Genomic DNA, 22,897 nt, shown 5'->3' on the forward strand with positions numbered 1-22,897 from the left:
TGATGTCGCTGGTGAAGTTGCTGAGTGCAGGAGTTAATTTTGTGTCTGCGGGTGGGTAGCCTCCCAATGCAAAGATGTCCCAGGGGAGCAGGGAGAAGTTGTTGATGAGGTGATGGTTCTACATACTGTTTGCTGTAAAGAGCAGCTCACTCTTCATTGTCCTGTTTGGTTTAAACTTGGCTTTTCACTGCAGCCTGTTTCATGACAGGCTTCTTCTTGCTGGCACCAGCACCCAGGGGCATTGTAGGGTGGAAAGTCTTGAGTTTGGCTAAATCTCTGCTCTCTGCCATAAGTACTGCCAAGTGTAAGCTTGGCCACACCAGCTTTCCCAGCTGAATACTTGTGTGCTTATGTTGGTGTTCTCTGTAGGTGTTTCTTGGTAGCCAGAAGCAGCAGTGGGGGCCAGCACTGTGTTCTCCACTGCTAGCCAGCTAGTTAGATGAGCAATACCTCTTCCCGTGCATCAGAGCGTTCTATTTCTATATGTCAGCATTGAAGGACCCTAAACCCTGTGCAGACTCCAGCCTCACTAGTGGCAACAGACCTTGACAAGAGCAGTTTAGCTCAAAGCACAGAATGGTGATCTGGTGCAGAACCCTGCAGAATGCCACTTTGTTTTGGGAGAGTAATTGCTCAATAAAACCAGTCATGGCTCGTGTGATGAGGATGTATTGGGGTTTACCTTCAACCAGCACCTGAGCACTCTAGCAGTACAACTCAACCTTTTTTTTTTTTAATTTTATTTCCTCTTCACCAAAGATTCTTTAGGAATTCTTCTGGAGCCAGCATTCTCAGGTTAAGCTCTGCTGTTGGCCTCTTCTGTCACATCCTGACCACTGTGTATTTTCTTATAGATTGCTGTATCTCCAGGCAGCAGTGTCAGTTCCCTGACTGCAGTCACAGCCATGAGTAGCACTTCTGTCACAGATGCCTCTATGCCCAGGTAAATAGCGCATGTATTAAATAATACGTCCGCAGCTGAACTGATATGGCCCTTCAGGGTGGTGCAGAGCTGGAGTTTATCTTGTAGGAGAGGAGATTGTAACTAGAGTTAGAAACTGGCCTGTGGCCCAATGTCCCTGTATGGGTAACTGCATCTCTAATGCAGTTTGGAGCATGCTTGTTGTCATCCGAGGGGCCAACAGTAGTGTTTCCTTTGTGCCTCCTAGGGATTCTCTTATTGCATCTCAGTTTTGTTGCTTTACATGCTTCTCCCAAAGGGCTGTCGTTGTTTACAGGTAAGAGAACGCTGCAGCCACCAAGGACAGGGAGATAATTGGGACTGATAGGAAAATCTTACTAGTGTTGTGGTGGGTTGGGCTGCATAAGAGGCGAAAACTTAATTTCTTTGGGCTGGAAAAAGGACAAAGACCTATCCCACAGTGTCCTGTTTTTCCTTAAACTCTACAGTGTACACTGAAGATATAACTGGTCCCTTTTCTCATTGACCCCTTGAATTCTAAGAGATTGTGATGTCCATCTGTTGTGTTGGGGTTTTTTGTTTGTTTCCACTTGGGCTGTATGGGGACTAGGAGATGTGCAGCTGCCTGTTGACAGGGAGTGGCTGACCATGGTGGAAAGAGTAAGGGCTTGGAGAACATGAGTGAAATTTGGATTGGTGACCTGTGGATTCTGTCTCCTCAGGTGTTTCATGCAGATCTGTATTATTAGGTTGGCCTGCTTGATTTGGTTGTGTGTCTGTTTTCCGCAGGCCATCAGAAGACTTGACTGTGAGCCCCAAGATGCAGCTGGACACCAGCCTCACGCTGAGTAGCAGTAGCAGCAGTCTCCAGACTAGTCCTAGGAGCCATTCCGTTCTTATCCCAGGCCTCCCTGACAAGCTAACACCAAAGGCACCTGTTCCGGTAAGACTCCAAATGCTGCTCCCTTTCTTCTTGTGGGCCAGGGGACCTCTTCCGATGGATCTATACGAGCTGAAATTAGACTTATTTGGATATTAACAGGGCCAGTGTCTCCCCTTGGGAAGGCACAGCTCTTGGCACAGATCTGCAGCTGGGTTTACCCATGTTAATGGACCTTGACCTTGTGTAAAACAGCATGTCTCTGAAAACTAGAGAAAGCTCTAGCTTGTGCTGTCACTATCACAGTGGTTGGAAATGGTCAGCCTTTGTGTTAGGAGACAGTGCTACCTGGAAAGGTTTCTTCCTCCTTGCTGGTGTTAAAGGTTTGAAACAATAATTTTCTATTCCTAAATTTTTCTTTCCAGGTGTGATGTAAAACAGATTATTAACAAAGCTTAAATTGAAATAAGCTTTCAGTCCAAGAGATAATCAATGTTAAAACTAATTTTTTCCTTCAAAGAGAAGGGATCCTGGAGCAGAGAGGTATAAGTGGTGTGACATTTTCTTTTAAAAGTGTGTTCAAACTAGTGCTGTCTGAAGTGTGTTATTAGCCCAGCTGAGAGCCCATTACGAGTCTTGGGGCCCTTCTCTGTCTGCTGAACAGAGTGGGAGCACAGGGGTCACATGAGGGAAAGATACAGCTGGCTGTTTCCAGAGGTGGTTGGTACCAGCTGATTCTTGGGTGTCTCCACATTACCCTGAAGGGTCTTATTTGATTTTTTTTTTTTTTTTTTTTTATTTTGAATTAAGGTCACGCCAGGAAACCCCTCTCTAGCATTGGAACTACAGGAGGTGGAGCCCTTGGTGGTGCCCCAGGCTTCTCCCACCCGTGAGCGTTCGCCAGACGTCATTTCCTCTGCTTCCACAGCCATGTCCCAAGATATCCCAGAGATTGCTTCCGAGACCTTGCAACGTAGCTTTGCAGCAGCTCCGTCTGGGCTCCCTACGGAGGTGCTGGAGCCCAGTCATCACGCAGACAGTATGGCATCTGCTGCCTCAGCCTTGCATTTGCTGTCTCCAAGGAACCGGCACAATTCAGAGCACAGCCACCACTCTTTGGACATGCCTCCAGTGGAGGTGGACAGACTGAATGCTCCATCATTACTAGAGACTGCTTTAACTCAGGAAAATGCATCTTCTGACAGTGTTGTGAGTCAGCCTTGGCCAGCAGCTCCTGACATAACCAGAGAAACCAGGAACAGCATGGCAGACAGGTAATCACTTGGAAAGAAATTGCTTAGGACAATTTCTTTGCACTTGCCAAATTGCTGGCTTAGTCAAAAGCTCTTATGCTGTGATTAAACCAGACCAGTTATCCATCCCTCTTTTCTTTAAAGGAGCTGATGATTCAGCCTTCTTGTGTGCTTGGTCTGTGTGTACTGTGTCCTGAACTTCCTAGGCCGGCTCTAAAAATTTGTGCTTTCTAATACCCCTTGCAGCATAAAGGATCTGTTAAGAAGGTGAAAAGTGTACTTTGTTGGCCTTCACATTCACCTGGGAATGGAGACTGAGATGGGATATTTTTAAAATTTTTTTTTATTGTGGAAATAAAATCAGTAGAAGCTAAATTCTGCCCTGGGTGATGCATTCATGCATGCTTTTATTGAAAGGAATCAATTAGCACATAATTTACACAGGTTTGGTTATAAGTTAATGGTGTACCTCTTTTCTAGGATAGACTCTGTGCAGCTAGCATTATAAATAAAGTGCTTCAAAAGTCAGGAAGTGAATGACAGTGTCTCTGTGGAGCAGGTTTGCAGAATGGGGCAGCATCATATATACCTGCTTACTAGGAGCAAAACGTTATGCTCTGAGCAGTGCTAGGATTCATCACAGAATTAGTGTCCCTGTCTTCTAGTGAGATGGAAAGAGCAAGGTACATCTGACATCTCCAGAGTCTATCTAGGCTGGGGCTGCATGCAGCATCAGAGTCTGCAGACACCTTCCTTTTCAACAGGAGTAACATGCTGAGAGTGTCAGTGTTGTCCCTCAAAACTATCCAGGGCTGTTCCCTTCCATCAGAACTGCAAGTGAAAGGCCTCACCTTGTGCCTCCACACCTGAGGATACTGCTTCAGGAAATGGTCTCAGCTCTGATGGCTTTGGGGAGGTCACTCTGGCTGTGTCTCTATGCAGTGTTTTTGGTTTTGCTCATAATTAGAAGTTGAGAAAATACTTTTATAGTATATCACTCTGCATTGAATTCTTCAGGACTTCTGGTATCAGATCAGATATCTCTGCTTCTGAGATACTTCACTTGTGCATCAATACAATTTTTTTTGACATTCCAGCTCAATCAAGGCATCAGCCTACATGAAATTAACAAGTGCTCATTTCTGTTCCAAGTTTTTCCTGTGGACTGTATTCAGAGAGACCTAGTTTATGGCTTAGGAGCACGTGTAACTTCCAATTTCCTTTCAGAACCTTTATGAAACTCAGACTGGATTTGCTCTTGCAATTCTGTTCTGTCTCGTAGAGCTAACCCATCAGATTGGCACACTTCCCTCTGTGTGCTCCTCAGACACTTGAAAGAACTGAGAAGCACTGACTTTTGCCCTGGTCATCAGTATTACTTCAGGAAAAACAAATCCAAGGTGGTGCTGTTCACTGAAGTACACAGTACTGCCCATTTTGAGTAGTGGCTTACCTGTCTTGCATGAGCGTGTTGGGAGATTGTTCTTGGTTAGTGCCTGAAGCATAGATGAGCTGCTTCTCCCTTTTTAAGGCTTCCAGAAAAATGCTTGGAGAAGTTTTGAGTGTTTAGTGCCTCTAAACAACACTTGCTGCTCTCTGGATCTGTGCAGATAGATGTGGGGTTTTGCTTGTTTTAGACTTTCTGTCAGGATCTCAGGAGAAGTAGAGTGAGCAAATATCCAAGCTGGAAGAGACTTTCACGATGCTATTTTCTTCCTTTTTTTCTTTTTCTTCCCTCCTCTAGCCCAAGGGATGAGGTTGAAGAAAAGCACAAGAGCTCTTCCTATCATCATCGACACAGCTACCACCTGCTGCAGCATGACAGCCAGGATGCCAGTGCAGAACAAAGGTACCTGAGTGCTCAGCCCCCTCTCTCGCCCTGCATGGACTCAGTTCAGTCTAAATTCACGCTTCTGTCCCCAGCAAGCCTTCACGTGTGGGGTGAATGTCTTTGCTTTGTCTCCTGACTTAATGTGTGTATGCAGTCCAGCTTCTCTAATGTTCTGATTACTTCAGCTGATGATGAGGTTGGCCTCTGGGTATTGTCCACTTTACTCTCTGTAGGGAAAAGTTTGACTTGCAGCTCCTAAGGGCATGGACCAAGCTTGGTTTAATTATCAGTGAAAACCTATTAAGGGATCAGTTTCCAAACAGAGTGCCTTAGATAAGGTAGCAAGGATATCTCAGGAGTTAGGGTTTTGCTTTTGACCCCTTTGCTCCCTCATGAGCCACCCTAAAGCTCTGTGGGCACGTTTTGTGTGCCTGGCAAGCTCAGCCTGGTTTGACAGCTGAGGGTTCATTCATAATCCAGATTCAGACTGAAACGTGGAGCCTATATTGGATGGCTGGTCAGCAGGTGAAAGACTGCAAGATCCTGAGGATCACATACTTCCTAGGCTCAACCTGACTCTCCTCTGTTCCCACAGTACTTGCTGTAATGTGCTTTCTGTCTGCAAAGCTGCACGGATGTGCTGTGCTTGGGTTTCCCTGCTAGGTCAGCATCACATCCTGGGGGTTACGTGCTTGTGTGTGTGCAGCAAGAACAGGCGTCATTCCACCACACTGCCTGAACCACAGTCATCCCCTAAGAGACCCTTCAGGGCTTGCTGTGCAGCACTTGAGCTCAGCCTGAGGCAGACCTGGATCAAAACAGAACAGCACACTCTGAGCTCTGTAGAAGCCTCTGTGTTAAAGCTCAAGGTGGCAGGCATCCTTAGCTGTGTGACTCTGGCCATGTGTGGAGGAAGAGCAGAGTGTGAATCCCTTCCCCTTGGTAAAGGCTAACACTCTCCAGTATTGCAAGTGATGTCCTCTCCCCTGCTGTTCCCTCACAGTGACCATGATGATGAAGTTGCAAGCTTGGCTTCTACGTCAGGTGGATTTGGTGCCAAAACGTCTACGCAGAGGCTGCCTGTGAAGGACTGGAAAGCCAAGGCATCCCCTCGGGCTTCCCCAAAGCTGAAGCGGAAGGGCAAGAAAGATGATGGGTATGCTGGGCTTGCCAGAATGCAGGTGGCTGTGGGGCAGCTGTTCAGGACCACAACCTGATGTGCTGTTAGCAGTAAGACTAGGGTCTGAGGCAGGGCAGCAGCCACGTGCTCCCAACCCTCACCCTGTTTTGTATTGGCAGTAACCCCACAGAAAGTGTTGCTGGTTACTCAGACACTGACTGCCACACAGGGGTGTGGGAATAGGTTCTGCGCTACCTTTCCAGCCGAGACTCAAAATCCAAAATACAGCTTGAGTTTCAGAAGAATGGGTGGGAGGTAAATTGCATGTTGTGGGGGCACACTGGATCTATTTGCTGGTTTCAGTAAAGGCTTCATTGGAACTGAGACACTGTGAGTGTAGCTTAACGTGGCCTCCATTTCTGGTTGGCTTCTGAATGCTGGCACAGTGCCCTTGTTCAACAGTATCTATCATTTGTTACCTGCTTGATGCTTTTGTGTGTTTCTGAACGTGCCCATATGAATGTCTTGTGAGTGGAAGTTGCTGGCTATAATGATCTGCCCACGGGAAATTAGACCAACCTGTCTGCATTAATTTGAGGAGAGCATCACAGCTTCTGCACAGGGCGCTCTTCTCTTCTTGTGTTCCCATAGCTCTGTGGGTTGGATCTCTGGCTGTGCAGATTACAACAAAGATGGGCTATGGCATTAAGCTTCTGGCTGTCATCCTGTACTATAACACTGAAGCCCTTAGCCTCAGAAATGCCTTTCATTTTTCCTGCCTCTGTCCTTCTAAAGTTGCTGAATGGATGCTGTTTGGGAACAACAAATGTTTACTTTCCTTCTGGTAGGGTTTGAATATTCATAGATTTGTGACTTGGAGGGAGTCATGCAATATTAGTGGCTCAGTTCAGTGTTTTTCTTTATTCTGCTATATATGCTGTAGGTCATTGCTAGTTTCTTCACCTTGAGAGCTGGAAACATTCCAGATGATTTGAAGCTCATTAATTTTATATTTAAAAAATCGGGTTTTCTTTGTAAAATATCAGGAGACCTTCAAAATCTGTTTGGCAAAGCCTTCCTTGGCTTTGAATTTGGACAAAACTGAAAAATGAGTGTGCATTGTTCTTTATAACAGTCCTTGTTAAGACTTGGTTCAAATCTCCTCCCTGTGAAGGGACCAGTCTGTAAGGAACTTCAGGGCCTGTGGATAGTGCAAACAGTGGAGTCACAGTGCTGGAAGGACTGCGATTTCATTGCCTTCCTGTCACTCTTCGTGTTCCACTAGGCAAAACGGAAGTATGAGCTGGAGTGTAAAATCTAAAGCAACTGTGAAATGTGTGATCTGTTTTGGCAGAAGACTTGGATAGTAAGAGTAGTTAATTGACATAATTGGATTACTACGTTTTTATTTCCAGGGATGTGAACCAGTCGCCAAGATCATCTAACAACCAGGTGAGTCAGAGCTGCTCTGCAGTCCATCCTGAGGGCATGATGCTTCAGCTCTATTTATTTACTCACTAAAGACCTGAGAGAAAGTTCATCCCAGTGCCTTGAAGTGCAGTGGGCCACTCTGTACCTGAGCAGGCTGCGATGGGGCTGTGCTTGAGCTTGGCATTGCTCTCTTCTCTGACTGTGCAGCAGAGAGGGAGCTGCTCAGTGCTATCCAGACTGATGATTTCCTTCCCACCTTTGCATATTGATGTCCGTATCATGTCCGTATCACAAGTCCTGTATCATCCAAGACACTACCACTCATTTCCTCTTCCCCGCTGAGATGACTCACATGTGTTGGCAGCAGGATAAGCTGTTCCCAGCAGAGTCACAGTTGGACTGGCCTATTATAATTTCCTATCCCTGTTGATAGTGCCTTCATATCTAGCAGAAAGTGCCCTCAGCTGAGTTGTGTACGCTTCTTAAACTGCCCTTGATGTGTGTGCCACCTCTAGATATTTTGAGCAGGTGAAGAGACAATAGATGTATACTTCTCCAGTTGTTTGGTTATTCATAAATAAGTGCTGAAAAAGTGCTCTAGGAAACCTCCTTCTTCCTCTACTGATCATATGTCTCTTTTCATGTTTGAGGTCATTATTTACATTTAGAGGCCTAAACACTCTGTCAGTACCTGGCCAAAAGTGTTTTCTTCTGTTGTTTTAGATTTGAAGAGAGTCTTGAATGTAAGCAGTTGAGGTATTCTAAGCAACCATTTATGAATTCCATATAGGAACTTTATGTACCTTTATCAGTTTATTTCTTGGGACTAAAGTCTTAAACTGGCCCTGTTTTTCTGTGTTGTGTGTTACACTTCAGTTGACTTAGTCAAGCTTTCTGATAGGCGCTGACCTCCAGTCCTGCTGAAAATGACTGCTTGTGCTCTCCACGCATAGGTAACACCGGAGTTCCAGGATGAGCTGATGTGCATGTTGAGGAGCCAACAGCGGGAGCTCTCGGAGCTGCGTCAGAACCAGATGGAGCTGCTGCAGAGACTCACGGATCACCTTGATGCCGTTCAGAGCTCCCTTATGGGCCATATGGAGAGGGTGATGGACTCCCAGCAGGAGCAGGAGCGTATCTTTTGCAAGTGTGGCATGGCACTTAAGGAGTGGAAGGATGCAAAGCAGACTAAAGACATGAGGAAGGCTAAGAAAGTTCAAGGATCCTGGTAGCTTGGGCCATAGGTGCAGTAAAGTTGCTGGCTGCAATATAACTATTTCAGTTCTTCTCATTCCCTGTCTAAGGACAAGCCACTCAAAAGTAGAGTGGAAGAAAACTCATACTTTCTCCATGCCACTAAATCTTCTAGTTACCTGTTAAGACAAGTAAGTGCTGCAACACTGCAGCAGTCTAGAGGTACACCTAATACATCATCCTACATCAGGCAGTGGCCAACTGCACAGAAGTTATTATGGGTTGCTCCATTCCTTCCTTTCCTCCTTAAGGTGTCAGTACTTGCACCAGAAATAGTATCTGACTGCCATACTGCATAGCTGAATATAGAACTATCTTGTCTATACCCATATATACTTCTGGTGGTGCACAGGTCCCTTACGTGTTTTCTGAAAAGTACTTTCTTTTGGTGTTTTCAAACCTGGTATCCAATTATTTTTATTGTATTGTCAGTAGTCAGTTCCTGTACATCTTTTGCTGCACTGAATTTGGTCATGTTCCCTAAACTGAGCAGCTCTAGCCTGTTACATGTTTGAAACCACTCTTAACTTCTACGACATGACAGTGATTTCTGTTTAATAATTACCCTTGGATTTTTCCTTTTTGATCATCAGGCTGATGTTTTCATAGATAATTCAGATAGCTTTCTACTGAAGTTTGAGTCTAGAGCTATATTGTTGTATTAGAGTAATTTTTCCCTATCTGCACTGAATTTTGTCAGTAACTGAATTGTCTTTTCACTTTTTGTGGGGTTAGCTGGGTTTTTGTTTTGTTTTTTTTAAGATACATATGCATCTCAGAGTTTGTGTGTTGGCTCCTTCAGAGAGCTTGGTTGCTTCATGAGGTATGACTAGTTTTACTTAAGCCTGAGGTTGCTTTTGTACACTGTATTGCTTATGTCCACCAATTCCATCCTGTGGAAACTATTTACCAATTTGCTTTTTACGGATATTGGGCTACTTTGTTTCTGTAGTGGTCTTGGCTGAGATGGAGTTAATTTTTTTCATGGCAGCTGGTGTGGTGGTTTTGGATTTGTGACCAAAACAAGTTGATAATGCACTAATGTTTTTGCTATTGCTAAACCTTGTCAAGGCCTTGTCTGTTTCTCACACTACTCCACCAGTGAGCAGCCTAGGGGTGGGCAAGCAGTAGGGAGGGGACACAGCTGGGCCAGGTGACCCCAACTGACCAAAGGGATGTCCTGTACTGTATGACATGCTCAGCAGTAAAAGCTGGGAGAAAGGAGGAGGAAGAGGGGACATTCAGAGCGAAGGCGTTTGCCTTCCCAAGTCACTGTTACCTGTGATGGAACCTGGCTGTCCTGGGGATGGTTGAACACCTGCCCGCCGATGGGAAGTAGTAAATGAATTCCTTATTTTGTTTGGCTTGCATGTGCAGCTTTTGCTTTACATATTAAACTGTCTTTATCTCAACTTGCGAACTTTCTCACTTTTGCCCTCCCTGTTCTCTCCCTCATCCTGCTGCAGAGGACTGAGTAAGCAGCTGTGTGGTGCTGAGCTGCCTATGGGAACAGCTAAGTTAACCCACAGTACACAGGGAACAGCTCACTTGAGCTGCTTCTAGCTCTTTGGCTTTTCCACTACACCTTCCAGAGCTCTTCTCTCACCCTGATCATTTGTTTACGAGCACCCTGTTGTTACAGGAACACATCAGCAGTGTTATTAAATCCCTCTTTCACCAGAGCCGTAAATTCGCTCTCACTGAGCTTCTGGAGGTGAGGCTAGTGTCCATCTTTGTGAACCAGAGTGTTGAGGGTGGAGAGGAAATCTGTTGTTTGTGTTCCTTAACATGGATTCTCATTAGAGAGAAGGCTAGACCGAGCCCTGACGGAAGGACAGCAGCGCAATGGGCAGCTCCAGGAGCATTTGTCTCAGCAGCTCTCTCAGACCCTGTCCACTGCTGTGTGTAACCGTCTGGAGAGGACCATTCGGGAGGAGATGAAGAAGACTGTACCCCAGTGTGAGTGCTGAGCCTGGGTTTGGAAGGTGGATCCCTATAGCTCCGGCGGGACTGAAAACATGCTGTGTAAAAGTGTTGGCACTGCGTGAAGTAGGAGTTAGGTTACGTGAAGACTATAGTCATTGCACTTTAAACTGTTGCAGGCCCCAGTGTAATCTGAGAAGAGGAGTTGTGGTTTGGAAGGAGTGTGAGGCTCCCAGAGGGAATGCCTTTCCAGAGAATGTGGTCTGACCTTCCGTTATAATCCGTAAAGCTTCTGGAGTCCGTTTGGTGGAGGAAGGCAAAAGAGGCTAATGAGTATGGAAATGTTGAGACTTGACAGGAGCGAACTTAAACTTGTCTTTGTCTTTCCTTGATGCTCTGGCACCATCCATGTAAGGAAATGTTCAAAGAAATGCTTGTGGGAAAGCTGTCTGCAGCCATTAGTGTCCACCATCCTGCTTGAAGCAGGGCTGCCCACTATTCTGCATAAGATCAACTGTGACTTTGTCAGGGCAAGTCTTGAAAACCTTCAAGGTTGGAGATTCAACAGCCTCTCTGGTGACTTCCAGAGCTGTACCACCTTCCTAGCAAAAAGTTTCTCCTAATGTCCAACCTTAGTTTCCCAAGGTAAAACTTGTCCCATTGCCCCTTGCTGTGTCATATCCAGGAAGAGTTTGACTACTCTCTTTTTCATGTGACTCAAGCTTAAACCTGCAACTGTGACATGTTTGTGTTGTGCCTAGGCATTTCCAAGAGCATGGACCCTATCACTGGCCAGCTAAGTAACACTATTGCTGCCAAGCTCACTGCTGTTGAGGGGACGCTGAAAGAGAGTATCACCAAGCTAGTGAAATCAAAGGTAAGAACCACCAGACTGTAGCTTTTCCTGAGGATACTGAGTTGTCACCTGCCTGGGTAGTGACTCCTCATACCTCTTCCCCTCACCTGTATCTCCAGGTAAGGTCAGTTTAGCTGCCAGTGGTCAAAGCTCTTTCATGGTCTTACCAGGAGAGCGAGTTCATTGTATACTCCCCTGCCTGCCTTGCCTCATTTTTGCTTTTCTTTCGTTTACCAAGTTCTTAATTTTCTACTAGAGATTCTCACTACAGCAGTGGTTTTTAGGGCCAACTCAATCAGCCAAGTGGTGAAGGTTTGACTGGTTCTTCTGCTTTCCACTCTGCTCTTCATTTGTACATCCTTAGGGAGCAGAAGCTTGTTACTTACCTTGGCAAGGAGTGGTGGATTGTGGGAGGGAAGCAATGGAAGGGGAAAGGAGCCATGTCTGACTGTGCCACCTTCCCTTGCTCTACAGCTCAGCTACAGGGAAATCGTGATGTTCTTGGCCAGCCCCTCAGCGAGCAGATGCTCTGCCTGCTGTAGTCACGGTGCAGCCTGGTCAGTGGAAGAAGCTGAGGGAGTACATGCTTCTGACACTGGGTTGTCCTTTCCTGGTGTGGGTGTGTTGCAGGGACCTACACTGTTTGTTCACATCTTTAGTCTGCAGCAGACTTGTTAATTTTCTGGAATCTCTTCTGTGTGTTTTTGTAAGAATCTTACAGATAGTATTGTGAGGGCAACGGCTGATACCCTGCAGGGGCCGATCCAGTCAGCTTACAGGGAAGCATTTCAGAGCATCGTGTTGCCAGCCTTTGAGAAGAGCTGCCAGTCCATGTTCCAGCAAATCAATGATACCTTCAAGCAGGGCACACAGGAATGTGAGTAGGTTTTCTTCTCGGAGTTTTCTCTGCACAGCGTATTTGCGTTAGTGGCTGACAACAGGTTGGCCTTGTGTCTTTGCCTTTCAGAGTTTCACTGGTAACTGTTTAACCTCTTAGCCCATCTGTGTGCTCCATTTCACACTTGGGAAACAGAAGCATTAGTGAGAAGATTTCTGTGGGTGGTGCTATAAGAACAGAGATTCACCTCTGGTCTTTGTAGCCCATGCAGCAAAACATTTGGCCTCATTCTGTGAATCTGTCTTCATTTATTGAGTAGTAAAGCCCAGCTGTATGATTACCCCATCCTGACATCAGGAAGGTGACGGATGGAGAGGGTAACAGTCCTGCAGCTAGGCCCTCATCTCAGAGGGGTAATGGACTGGGGAAGGTTTAGAGAAGGGTATGGGGATGATCAGAGGTTAAATAGTGGCTGAACAATGTGGGCATGGTCAGGCTGAAAAAAAAAAAAGTATACCCTTAGTAAGGAAAATTGTACACTGATGCACTGGAGGAAGTCTTTACTGTTCTTGGCCTTGGGATCCAGTTTCCTGGCCACCTGGGAAGCCAGGTAGGTTTTACTCCACAGAACTGGCTTCTGAGGGGCCCTGAAGTTGGCTGCTGCTAGCACAGCGACTTGTGTTGTCCATAGATCTGCTGTTTGTTTTGCACCCTTTCTCTTCATCACAAGTCTCCCGCAAGTAGATAGAGCTTATACTCTTTCCCTTTTGGTACATTCTTCTTTCTCCCTTTTGATCAGACCAGTCCATAAAATATTTTAAAATACAGCTTTTTGATTTCTGCAGACATGATTTTCTTTTTTTTTTTGGTCAAAAACGTTCCTCCTCTTTCTTCACTGGCATCAAACTCCATCACTAATGCAGATCACAGCTCATGCTGTGTATGAAATAAAATACCCTTACTCCCACCTTTAGCTTGCCCTGAACAAACAGTGCCTGTAAAGGTCTGTCACAAGATAACTCACAGCTTTGTTGCTTTATCATGTAATCCTGCATGATGGGAAGGCTGGAAGCAGGGTTTCTAGGTTAGTGTAATGCAGCCCAGAACAAGGCTTGTGCATTCTCCCCCCTCTCCCACGATTGTACACTGGCTCAGTAATTGTTTCTGCTGGAGAACATGTAGAACCTGGCAGCTGGATTTCTGCCCTGACCATCTCCTCATGTACTGATGGCACAAACATCTTCCTCTCTGGTTGTTGCAGATATCCAACAGCTTGAGACTCACTTGAAAAACAAGAAAGTACGAGAACAGGAGGCCAGGGACCCGCTGCTGAATCAGCTTCGACAGCTCATCAGCACCTTCCAGAGCACCACCGAGCAGCTGGCGTCCACTGTCACAGCCAGTGTCCATGCTGAGGTCCAGCATCAGCTGCACATTATCGTGGGCAAGTAAGTTGGCAGCTGGAGAAGAGGTGTCAGCGAGAGGTATACATGTGTGTAACAAAAGCCTCTCCCTGCTAGGTGTGGAACAAGCTGTTTGCCACTGCAGGGCTGCTTGTTGACTCTGTGCACAGTGTGACAAAGCATGTGGGCTGGTGTAACTGCTGCCCTGTAGGACACAAAACAAAGACCACAGAAGGTTTCTAACAGTGAACTGTATCGTTGGTGCATCTGGGAGCTCAGGGCCTGCTTTTCACAGGGCATGTTGGAGGACAGAAGGACCTAAGGCAGCTCAAAAATACACTCAATTCTGACAAATGTTCCCATCCTGAAATGTTCTTGTGGTCTCTTGAAGGCTTTTCTTCCTAGCTCTGTGTCCTCAGGCATATCAACAGTTTCTGCAGGCTGGTCTGTCCTCCCAGCTGCTCTGCAGCAATTTGTTCTTGGCCACCCTGGTTTCAAGAGGTGATCCCAGCAGTGCCTTCAGCATGTTCATGCCTAAAGCTGGCGGTGGGTTGCTAGGTGTTACAACCGGTGGTCACCTGTGAGGCAGAACACCCCTGTCTTTTTTTTTTTTTTTTTTAAGCCACTAGAACATATGTCAGAGCACATTGGGGTCTTTGATGCAGACCAGACTTCCCAGGAAGGCTGCCAGACTAGATTCTGGTCTTGTTACATGGGCTGTGCTTGCTCCCAGAGCAATCCTGCTGTTGTGTCTGTGGTAGAGCAGGTTTGATGCCTTTGCACTCTTGGTATGAGGGGGGAGGATCGATCCCCTGGGGGGGAAGAGTGTAACACACAGCTGTGGAGCCTGCACTGTGAACTGGTCTGCTCTGGAGAAGTCAAGAGGCTCAGTGAAAGGGTGTTCTCATTCTAAAGGTGTCCTTGGCACCTGGGAAACTGCATCGGATGGATCTGATGCGGAAAGCTGCGCCCGTTTGGTGATGAGCTTAGAGCAGAGCTCGGTAGCCTTGCTTGTAAGCCAGAGACATTAAAGATTTAAAACACTGTATGATGAGAGACTTAGTTCCCCGAAACACCACTTTCCTGCACAGAATCTCAGCATCTTCTACACATGCCCTGGGACTTTGTGGTGTTGGCCACAGAGCTGCCTTGCTCAGTGAGTTCCCAGTGCCTCAGAGCCATTTGTGTTAACCCTTTGGGAGCCACACGACAATAAGCAAGCAAGCCTGTGCTTTCTTGCTGGTACAGGCTTTGTGCAATGTTGTCCCCATTTTCAGAGATGCCTTTGGGTTTTGTTTTGTAGCATGCAGGAGTCTATTTTGGCCCAGGTGCAGAGAGTCATTAAAGGTGAAGTGAGCCTGGCTATGAAGGAGCAGCAAGCAGCTGTCACCTCAAGCATCGTCCAGGCAATGCGCTCGGCGGCCGGGACTCCAATCCCCTCTGCTCACTTGGATTTCCAGTCTCAGCAAACTCACATCCTTCAGCTGCTGCAGCAGGGACACCTCAACCAAGCTTTCCAGCAGGTACCTGGGTTTCCTGGCAGTGGGCATGGCTGCTTGTTGGGGGATGGAGTGGGACGAAAGGGCTTCTTGAGGTGGGGACATAATCCCACAACAAGTTCTACAGGAGTTGACTGAAAAGACCTGAGGTAGCAAACTGCTTGAGGGCTGCAGTGACACTCTCATGCAGGTCAAGCCAGAGCTGTGCAAGTTCCATGATATGATGGTAGTTAAGTTCCTTCTTCCCTGTCCATGCCCTGCCAGGACAGCGTCAGCGCTCCCATAAACCAGAGTGTTTTGCCCTCGGTGGTGGCACATGGTGTACCCCCAAAGAGCAACAGCTTCATAAGCCTTTCCAGACAGATCTACCAGCTGGGGCCTGACCTTGCCTTTTGCCTTTGGATATGTAGGCAGATCTGTTTGAGCCACTGTAGACAAACTCCTCTGAGAAAAATAGCAATGCCGTGCCAGTGGGTTAGCAGGGGATGCAATTATGGCCCTGCTCCATGCTGCTGGCTCTAACCTGGTCCCCTCTGTCTGGTTGTGATCTGTTCTGCTTTGAACACAGAGGTGTCATCTGAGCATATAGACTGAGAGCCTAAACATGGCCCTGTTTGTGTGTACAGCAGGGTCTGCAGAGAATTCTCTTCCCAGAGGAGGCTGGCGAGCCATTGAGCTGCCCCAAGGAAGAGGGCTGTTGCCACTCTGTCCTGTCCCCCTCACCTGCCTGTCGTTTCCTCTGCATTTCTAGCTCTATCTTTCTTGCAGGCTCTGACAGCAGCTGATCTCAACCTGGTTCTGTATGTCTGTGAGACTGTGGATACTCAGCAAGTATTTGGGCAGCATCCATGCCCGCTGTCCCAGCCCGTGCTGCTCTCTCTCATTCAGCAGCTCTCCTCAGATTTGGGTACTCGTACAGAACTGAAGTTGAAGTAAGTATGATCGGAACACCGAGTCTGAACCTATGCAGGCCTGTTCCTGGCTCTGACTTTTAAATTCACTGCCTGGAAGTGGAAGGTGGTGCTTCAAGCAAGGTCGGAGCTTGTGTAGCCTGTTACTGGCATGTGAACAACCAGTAATGACTTGGAAAGAGCTGTAGGCATTGCTGTGGAAAGCTTTGCTGTCCAGAGGTAGTAGGAGAAGGGGCATCCAGCTGTAGGTGCTGTTACCTCTTGGATTGTAGTCTGTAAATATTACACATGGTCTGTACAGCCATCTTCTAGCCAAGGAAAAACTCCTCTGTGGAGGTAAAAGGAGGGATAGTGCCATATTTCCTAAAGAGCTTAATATCCAGAGCAACTTTGCTCTGTCCTCAGTTCTTAACCCATCGCTGGACTTTGTGTTGGCAGTTTCTTGTCGTGACTGCCAGACAGGTTCAGTGGGAGGTAGCAGCAGGAGCTACTGGAATTAATGTCTGTTAGATGTTCTAAGCAAAGCTCGTGTGACAAGATAGTGACTGTGCTGATACTTGCCATGAACATTTTTAGTGAGTGAGTCAAAACCCTTGTTATCTGCTCTAAAAAACTAACTTGTTAAGGTACCTGCAGGTTTTAACTGTGTCTTGAATGGAAAATGACTTAAATCAAGTTTTTAACTCAACAATAGAGGTAAAGCAAGCTAGAAAAACTGAAGATCTCGAAGTTACAGGCGAGCTGATAAAGTTAAAGTTGCTGCTAAAGTTAAGTTCAGGCTGGTCTGCTAGTGAAAACCGTTTTCAGGGACCACGTTGCCTTACTCTGAGGCTGCGGATTGAACCTTTATGGTTTGTCTGAACTTCAAAAGGCTTGTTGATAGAACTCTTGCTCTTCCCCGTTTCCTGGATGGACATATTGGAAGACCTTAAATCTATCCCTCCACGAAATAAGCCTCACTGATGAGGATTTTTACTGTCCAAGTGACTAATTCTGCTTATGCTAAAAAGGCACAAAAGAAAATATCTACAGAGCTGTGACCAGGCATGGCCTGTGGCCAAGTGCCACCTCCAGCTCTAGGGAGTTCTGGCTTGCTCTTGTGCCTGCTTGGTTCAGGCAGCCAGATTGTGTTGCACGAACTGCAGGCTGGAGGCTATAGGCTGCCCTTACATGTCGAAGAAGGGATAGGTGGCCTCTGCTGTGAGTCAGACATTTCTTTTTCTGATAGTTGAACATCCTGCACTGGGTTTGGGTGGGTGGGTGAGCAGAATTGTGCATCTCTTCAGTGCTAAAATGAACTGATTCGAACTGGGATCACACGTTGGGTTTGGTTCTAACCCTGGTGTCTCTCCTTCAGTTACCTGGAGGAAGCAGTGATGCACCTGGACCACAGTGACCCCATCACCCGCGACCACATGGGGTCAGTCATGAACCAGGTGCGGCAGAAGCTCTTCCAGTTCCTCCAGGTGGAACCCCACAACACGCTGAGCAAGCCTGCCCGTCGCCTGATGATCATGCTCCAGGGCCTGGTCACCCCTGGCATGACCTAGGAGGACCTGGCTACCTTGTGGGCTGCTCTGTGGAAGCCCACCCAGCAGATCCAGTAGTAGGCTTGTGTTAAGAGCTCTTGCCAGGAAATCTATCGACATGTGTGTCTTGTCTCTAAGGCAAATGCCATCTGTGTATAGTTCCAAATAGTCACTGAACGCTCACTTGGCTTATTTTTCCTAAATAGCCTCTTTCTGAGAGAGTTAAGTCTCTTTTTCACCTGCCCATCCGTCCCTGAGGCCTGGCTGGCAGTCCAAGTCACATTCACCAGAAGCCGGTGGATTTCCTACCCCTTTAGTTTAGAGGCTGCTGCCGTGAGCAGAGAAGGGAGGCGCACGCTGAGCCCCGAACAAGGGGGCTGCCGGGGCCACGTGCTCCTCCTTGACCAGAAACTAGTACTCGTGTCTTAGTCGAGGACTCAAACTCCTCCTCCCTGGTGGGGTGTAGCTGGGAGGATGTCAGCCAAGCGGCAAGGGGGGTTCATTTATCTCCAGCTCTGCACTGCCCCCACCGTGGGGTGCCCAGCCCCTCCCGGGCCGTGCTGGCAGGTTTGGGCGGGGGGCTGTGCCTGCAGGCAGCTGGGGGACCCCAGGAGGAGCTCTGGGTCAGATGCTCAGGCAGCAGCGAGCTGCGCCAGCCCCTGGGGCCATCAGTTCTGTTGTGTGTTGGAGCATGTCCATGGTTCAGATGTTAGTTTCGATTTTACACCAGGTTTTTTCTTTTTATCTAAATTTTAAAGGGTTGGTTTTTTTTTTTTTTTTTTGGAAATAACATTAAGAACAATTCAATAAACAACTTTTTGAGAAAAACAAGTGGCGTTCTGTGCCTGTGGTGCTGTGGGTGGAAGGTTGTGTGGCCTTTACGCTCGTGGGGAATGTCTTGGAGCGGCAAGCTCCAGGCTGGAGCGCGGGAGCTTGGGACCGCTGCAGCGCGGAGACACTAATTCCCCTTTTCACAGCAAAACCGCCTCCTCCTTCTCTTCATCCTCCTCCTCCTCCTCCTCCCCCCTGGGCCTTGCGTGCTCGGGGGTCCAGCCCCGGGGGGCTCCCCCGCGCGGGGCGGGGCCGGGGCGGGGCGGCGGGGCCGGGGCTGCCGGCGGCGGAGCGCGGAGCACACGGCGGCGGCGGCGGCGGCGGGGCCGCACCATGGGCTGTGGCTGCTGGCGGCTGCTGGGCGTCGTGTGCCCGCTGCTCCTGCACCTCGGTGAGTGCTCCCGGGGCTGGGGGGAGGGAGCGGAACCCCCGGCCGCCGCCGGTACCCTCTGTCGCTGCGGGGAGCGGGGTGCCCGGTTGCCCCGGGGCTCAGCGCTCCACCGTCGCCGCCCTCTCCTGCCCTGGGACGGTCCCCAAGCTCCGGCTACCCCAGCCCGGGGCACCGGCCCCCCGCTCCCGGGGGCTCTCCCTGCCCGTCCTCCTTCACCCGGGGCCCCGAGGATGTCCTGGCCCCGGGCACCCATCGCCCGGCAGCTCCCGCACCTCGCTGGCACCTTCTCCGCTCTCCCGCTCCTCCCAGCGCCGCGGAGAGGTCCGGCGGTCCCCCCGCCCCCGAGGGGGCTGCCGGGATGGGGGGGGTTCAGGATCAGAGGCTGGATGTTTCGGGCTCTTCCCCAGAAGCAGGATCGGCGTTAGGTCGGGAGCCAGCGGTGCTCTGCAACACTCCGAGAAACTCCCTCCGTGCGTTTCCCTTCGGGCTCGATCCCCGCCGGAGCCGGGGGCAGGTTTTTCCCGCGCGGTTTTGCGATGGGGGAGCAGAGGTTGTGCCCTCCTGGTTTATCTTTCCTTGCCGAGGGAGCTGGGTGAACGAGAGGGCTTGTGCCTGGCATTAGAGGAGCCCAGGAGGCAAAAGCCCAGCCCGCGGCAGGGACCAGCCACCCGAGGGAAGGCACCTGCTGAGCCCAGCCAGCGTGTCCCTGGGACGGTGGGGACAGGCTTTTTGCCAGGCTGGGTCAAAAGAGGAACAACAGATCCCGCTTTCTTTGTTCTACCTGTGACATTGGTGATATCTCAATCCGAGACTTTTCTTGGTGATGTGCTTGGGGGTTTCTCATCGTGAACACCCGCTGTGCTCTGTGACAGGCTGAGGTTTCAGGCTCGTCCCGGTGTTAGTCTCGGGCACAGCCGCTTTGCTCAGGGCCTTGTTCCAGGGGCACAGGCATCGGATGCCAGCAGCAGGGTACACGGTTCCCTGGAGACGTCCTGGCTGCCTCAGCAGCCAACGAGCAACTTTCAGCTGCTTCTGGAGTCACCTTCCCACAGAGGGCACCTCCGGGACTGTCCTCACACCTTTTTAGCATCCTTAGCTTAGAGACCCCCTGGGCACCCACCCACGGCACTTCCAAAATTCCCTGTGCCTCCCGTGACGTGACCCAGGGAACCCACCTCCGTCTGACCCCACTGGACCCCCAGGGCAGAGCCAAAGACCGTGCAGTTTCCCTGTGACCCAGCCACACACCAGCTCCTTTGGGGCTTCCCCTGTCACACCCTGGCACCCATCATCCTGTGGCCGGCACCGGGGTTCGGCTGGTTCCGTGGGTCATCCCTTGATGAGGGATGCAGAGCAGGGAATTGGGGCTTCCCAGGGTGAAGTAACCAGAGTTGCACTTGTACCTCTTCCTTTTGTGCTTTTCCTTCCCCTTTGCCCTTTTGCTTTTTCCCTTTCCCCTTTTTCCCTTTCCCATTCCCTTTCCCCTTTCCCTTTTCCCTTTCCCCTTCTTTCCCGCTGCAGTAGGAGCAGGGGCTCCTCCAGCTTGCCATTTGTTTGCTTTTGGTTTTTTCCGTTGTAGTCACAAATTAATCTTTGCTGTTAGGGGATAAATGCAGAGACAGATGGCTCCAGGGACAGACTGGGAGGCCCAAGGCAAAGCGGCCAGCACCCTGCTTTCCCTGCCGCTAATGATCTACCCGAAGGGGCCAGCACCCAGCTTTCCCTGTGGCGAATGGGCTAATGATTTACCCAAAGGACTGGCATGCCACTCTTCCCCGCGGCTAATGGCAGCATCACTTGTGGGGTCATCACATCGTGCCACGTCAGGCTCCTGGGCTGGGGGCGAAGGTTGTCTCTGAGCGCCTGGGGAGAGGATGCTGTGGGGTCCAGCAGGATGTGGGAGGGGGTGCCAGCCCCTCGCCACGTTTTGGAGCCCGGTGCCACCCACACCCAGTGTCACCCAAACCTGCTGTGCCCCCGAGCTGGGTGGGCAGTGGCTGTTGGGGAGGTCTGCAGGGGGTCAGCTCTGTCTCTCCCCTGCAGCCGCGAGCCAGGAGCCTGTCAGCATGGCGGGGAAGTGTGACACCATCTACAAGGGCTTCGCCGGCTGCCTGCTCAGCCTGGGGGACAGCATGGCCCAGAGCGTCCGGCAGCAGCAGGAGGAGGGCAGCAAGGAGGCGCAGGAGCTGGACACCATTTGCAAGTGAGTGTCCCCATCCCTGTGGGAGCTGCCGGGTGACCTGCCACCAGTGAGTCCCCCCCTGCTCCTGCCCCTCTCCCCAGGTCTTGGGATGACTTCCACGCCTGTGCCAGCGAGGTGCTGTCAAGCTGCCCCGAGGAAGCAGCTGCCATCTGGGAGTCGCTGCGCCAGGAGTCCCGCAAGATCCAGTTCCAGGGGAACCTGCAGGAGCTGTGCAGTGCCCGGGGACGCCTGGCCAGTGCCCACGGCTCACCAGCTGCCGAGACCAACCAGGCCACACTGCGGGGCTCAGCCACCCGCCTGCGCCCTGGCCTCCTGGCCCTGCTGGCCCTGCTGCTGCTGGTGCCCCGGCTCTAGCCCTGCCCTCCCGCGGGGTGCCCAGCTGATGCCCCTGGTCAGTCCCTTGGTGCTGGCTGGGCACAGGCACCCACGGTCCCTGCGGAGCTCACCACCCCCCAGGGCGTTCCTGCGGGGCACAGGCCTCTCCTGCAGCCCTTCAGATGGATTTATATTTATATTAAAAGACGCTTTTACATTTCTTCTGTCTCTCTGCCATGGGATGGCCCTCGCGCCCTTTCCCAGCTCCGGGTTTGCTCTGGGGATTGGAGTGAAGATGCTCTATGGACCAGCCCTGGGGAGGGTCACTGGGGGGCTCTGTCCTCCCCAGCACATTGCCCTTGGCCACACCACACAACCCACAGGACCATGATGGCCCCAGGGAGGGCTGCATTGGGGATTCCCACCACCCTGCAAATTCCCTGACAGCTGTTTTTCAGGGCTAGGCATAAAGGATATTCCCTTTAGAGAGGGGTCAAATGATTTCTTTATTTTAAAGGACATTTTAGGAAAACACAGTGTGTGTATTTCTCTTTTTTTCTTTTCAGCAGCCAATAGCTTGTCCTCTGATGGGCAATTCCAGCAGCATCAGATAATTTTCTGAAAGAAAGCCTATTTTCCATCCCTTTTATTTTGGTTCTGCTCTATTCAGTCCTATTAATGGTCATGAAGGAAACCGGGATTTGCAGGGAAGAGAGGCTTTTTTTTTCAATCAGGATGGTATAGGTGAAAAAAACAGGGAATTGAAGCTCTCATCTGGGTCCAAGTGGAATTTGTTGCAGTTAAACCAAGATGATGTGCTGGAGTTTAACTTGGTTAAACTTGTGTCTATCAGTGGAAGATGCTGTTGTTCCAACCCCTGTTGCTGTTAGGCTGCAAACTCCAGGTATTTTTTCTTCCCTAACATGCTAAAACCCATCGTGGCAAACCAGCTTCCCTAGCCATGGGTTGGCAAGGCGACCTCCCCCCTTCCCCAGCCACCTAAAGGGACATTAGAATTGCAAATGGGTCACCCCATCTATTGCACAGATCAGTGCTCCTCCTCGCTGGCATGGTGGGTAGATCTGGCTGGTGCGTGGGAAACCATCCCTCTCGGTAAAGGCAACAGCACCCTGACACCAAAATCCTCCAGCCGGCATGAGTGCCACCATGCCACGGACTGCACGAGGCTCAGCTGCAAGCAGGAGCGATGAGAAAAGCAGCTACGTGCCGTGAGTAGCGAGTTGCTGCAGTTTCTTTGATTCCCAGAGAGACTTCAAAGTTGTCCCGAAAACATTCCCGTGGCCGGTCACAGGGCACAGTTGTGGTTTTGGTCCAGGGGAGCCTTTGCACACTGGCCCCTGTCTGAAAGCCTTCGGTGTGTAACCAAGAAGCTCAGTTATTGCTGTCCTCATCGAGCCAGGGAAAATTATTTCTTGTTTCATTGCAAAACTTCTTCCTGTGAGGTCCCACCACTTAAACGTGTGATCCCCGACCTCGGGGGTGTCAC

At 49.7% G+C, this 22,897-nt stretch overlaps 2 protein-coding genes across 3 annotated transcripts in view; both read left to right on the top strand.

The window, feature by feature from the left end:
• Nucleotides 1–18,623, top strand: part of EDC4 (enhancer of mRNA decapping 4) — a 38,344-nt gene extending 19,721 nt beyond the window's left edge. Inside the window, exons 16-30 of one of the 2 annotated variants that reach the window (XM_074913339.1) lie at nucleotides 855–943; nucleotides 1,221–1,238; nucleotides 1,712–1,865; nucleotides 2,613–3,076; nucleotides 4,800–4,904; nucleotides 5,890–6,042; nucleotides 7,422–7,458; nucleotides 8,391–8,571; nucleotides 10,495–10,650; nucleotides 11,376–11,491; nucleotides 12,182–12,347; nucleotides 13,570–13,756; nucleotides 15,015–15,234; nucleotides 15,979–16,142; nucleotides 17,479–18,623. In XM_074913339.1, the coding sequence (XP_074769440.1) occupies nucleotides 855–943; nucleotides 1,221–1,238; nucleotides 1,712–1,865; nucleotides 2,613–3,076; nucleotides 4,800–4,904; nucleotides 5,890–6,042; nucleotides 7,422–7,458; nucleotides 8,391–8,571; nucleotides 10,495–10,650; nucleotides 11,376–11,491; nucleotides 12,182–12,347; nucleotides 13,570–13,756; nucleotides 15,015–15,234; nucleotides 15,979–16,142; nucleotides 17,479–17,671 (2,403 nt within the window). In that variant the 3' untranslated portion in view covers nucleotides 17,672–18,623. The remainder of the gene's footprint in view (nucleotides 1–854; nucleotides 944–1,220; nucleotides 1,239–1,711; nucleotides 1,866–2,612; nucleotides 3,077–4,799; nucleotides 4,905–5,889; nucleotides 6,043–7,421; nucleotides 7,459–8,390; nucleotides 8,572–10,494; nucleotides 10,651–11,375; nucleotides 11,492–12,181; nucleotides 12,348–13,569; nucleotides 13,757–15,014; nucleotides 15,235–15,978; nucleotides 16,143–17,478) is intronic. The other variant, XM_074913340.1, reaches the window with a different exon arrangement.
• A 130-nt stretch (nucleotides 18,624–18,753) lies between these two features.
• On the top strand, nucleotides 18,754–21,626 carry NRN1L (neuritin 1 like). Its single transcript, XM_074913250.1, has 3 exons — nucleotides 18,754–18,872; nucleotides 20,916–21,075; nucleotides 21,156–21,626. Exons 1-3 carry the CDS (start codon nucleotides 18,815–18,817, stop codon nucleotides 21,427–21,429), a joined length of 492 nt encoding a protein of 163 aa, XP_074769351.1. The 5' UTR covers nucleotides 18,754–18,814; the 3' UTR covers nucleotides 21,430–21,626.
• Nucleotides 21,627–22,897: the final 1,271 nt, after the last annotated feature.

The sequence above is a fragment of the Athene noctua genome, chromosome 9 (genome assembly GCF_965140245.1).
Source record: "Athene noctua chromosome 9, bAthNoc1.hap1.1, whole genome shotgun sequence".
Lineage (NCBI taxonomy): Eukaryota > Metazoa > Chordata > Aves > Strigiformes > Strigidae > Athene > Athene noctua.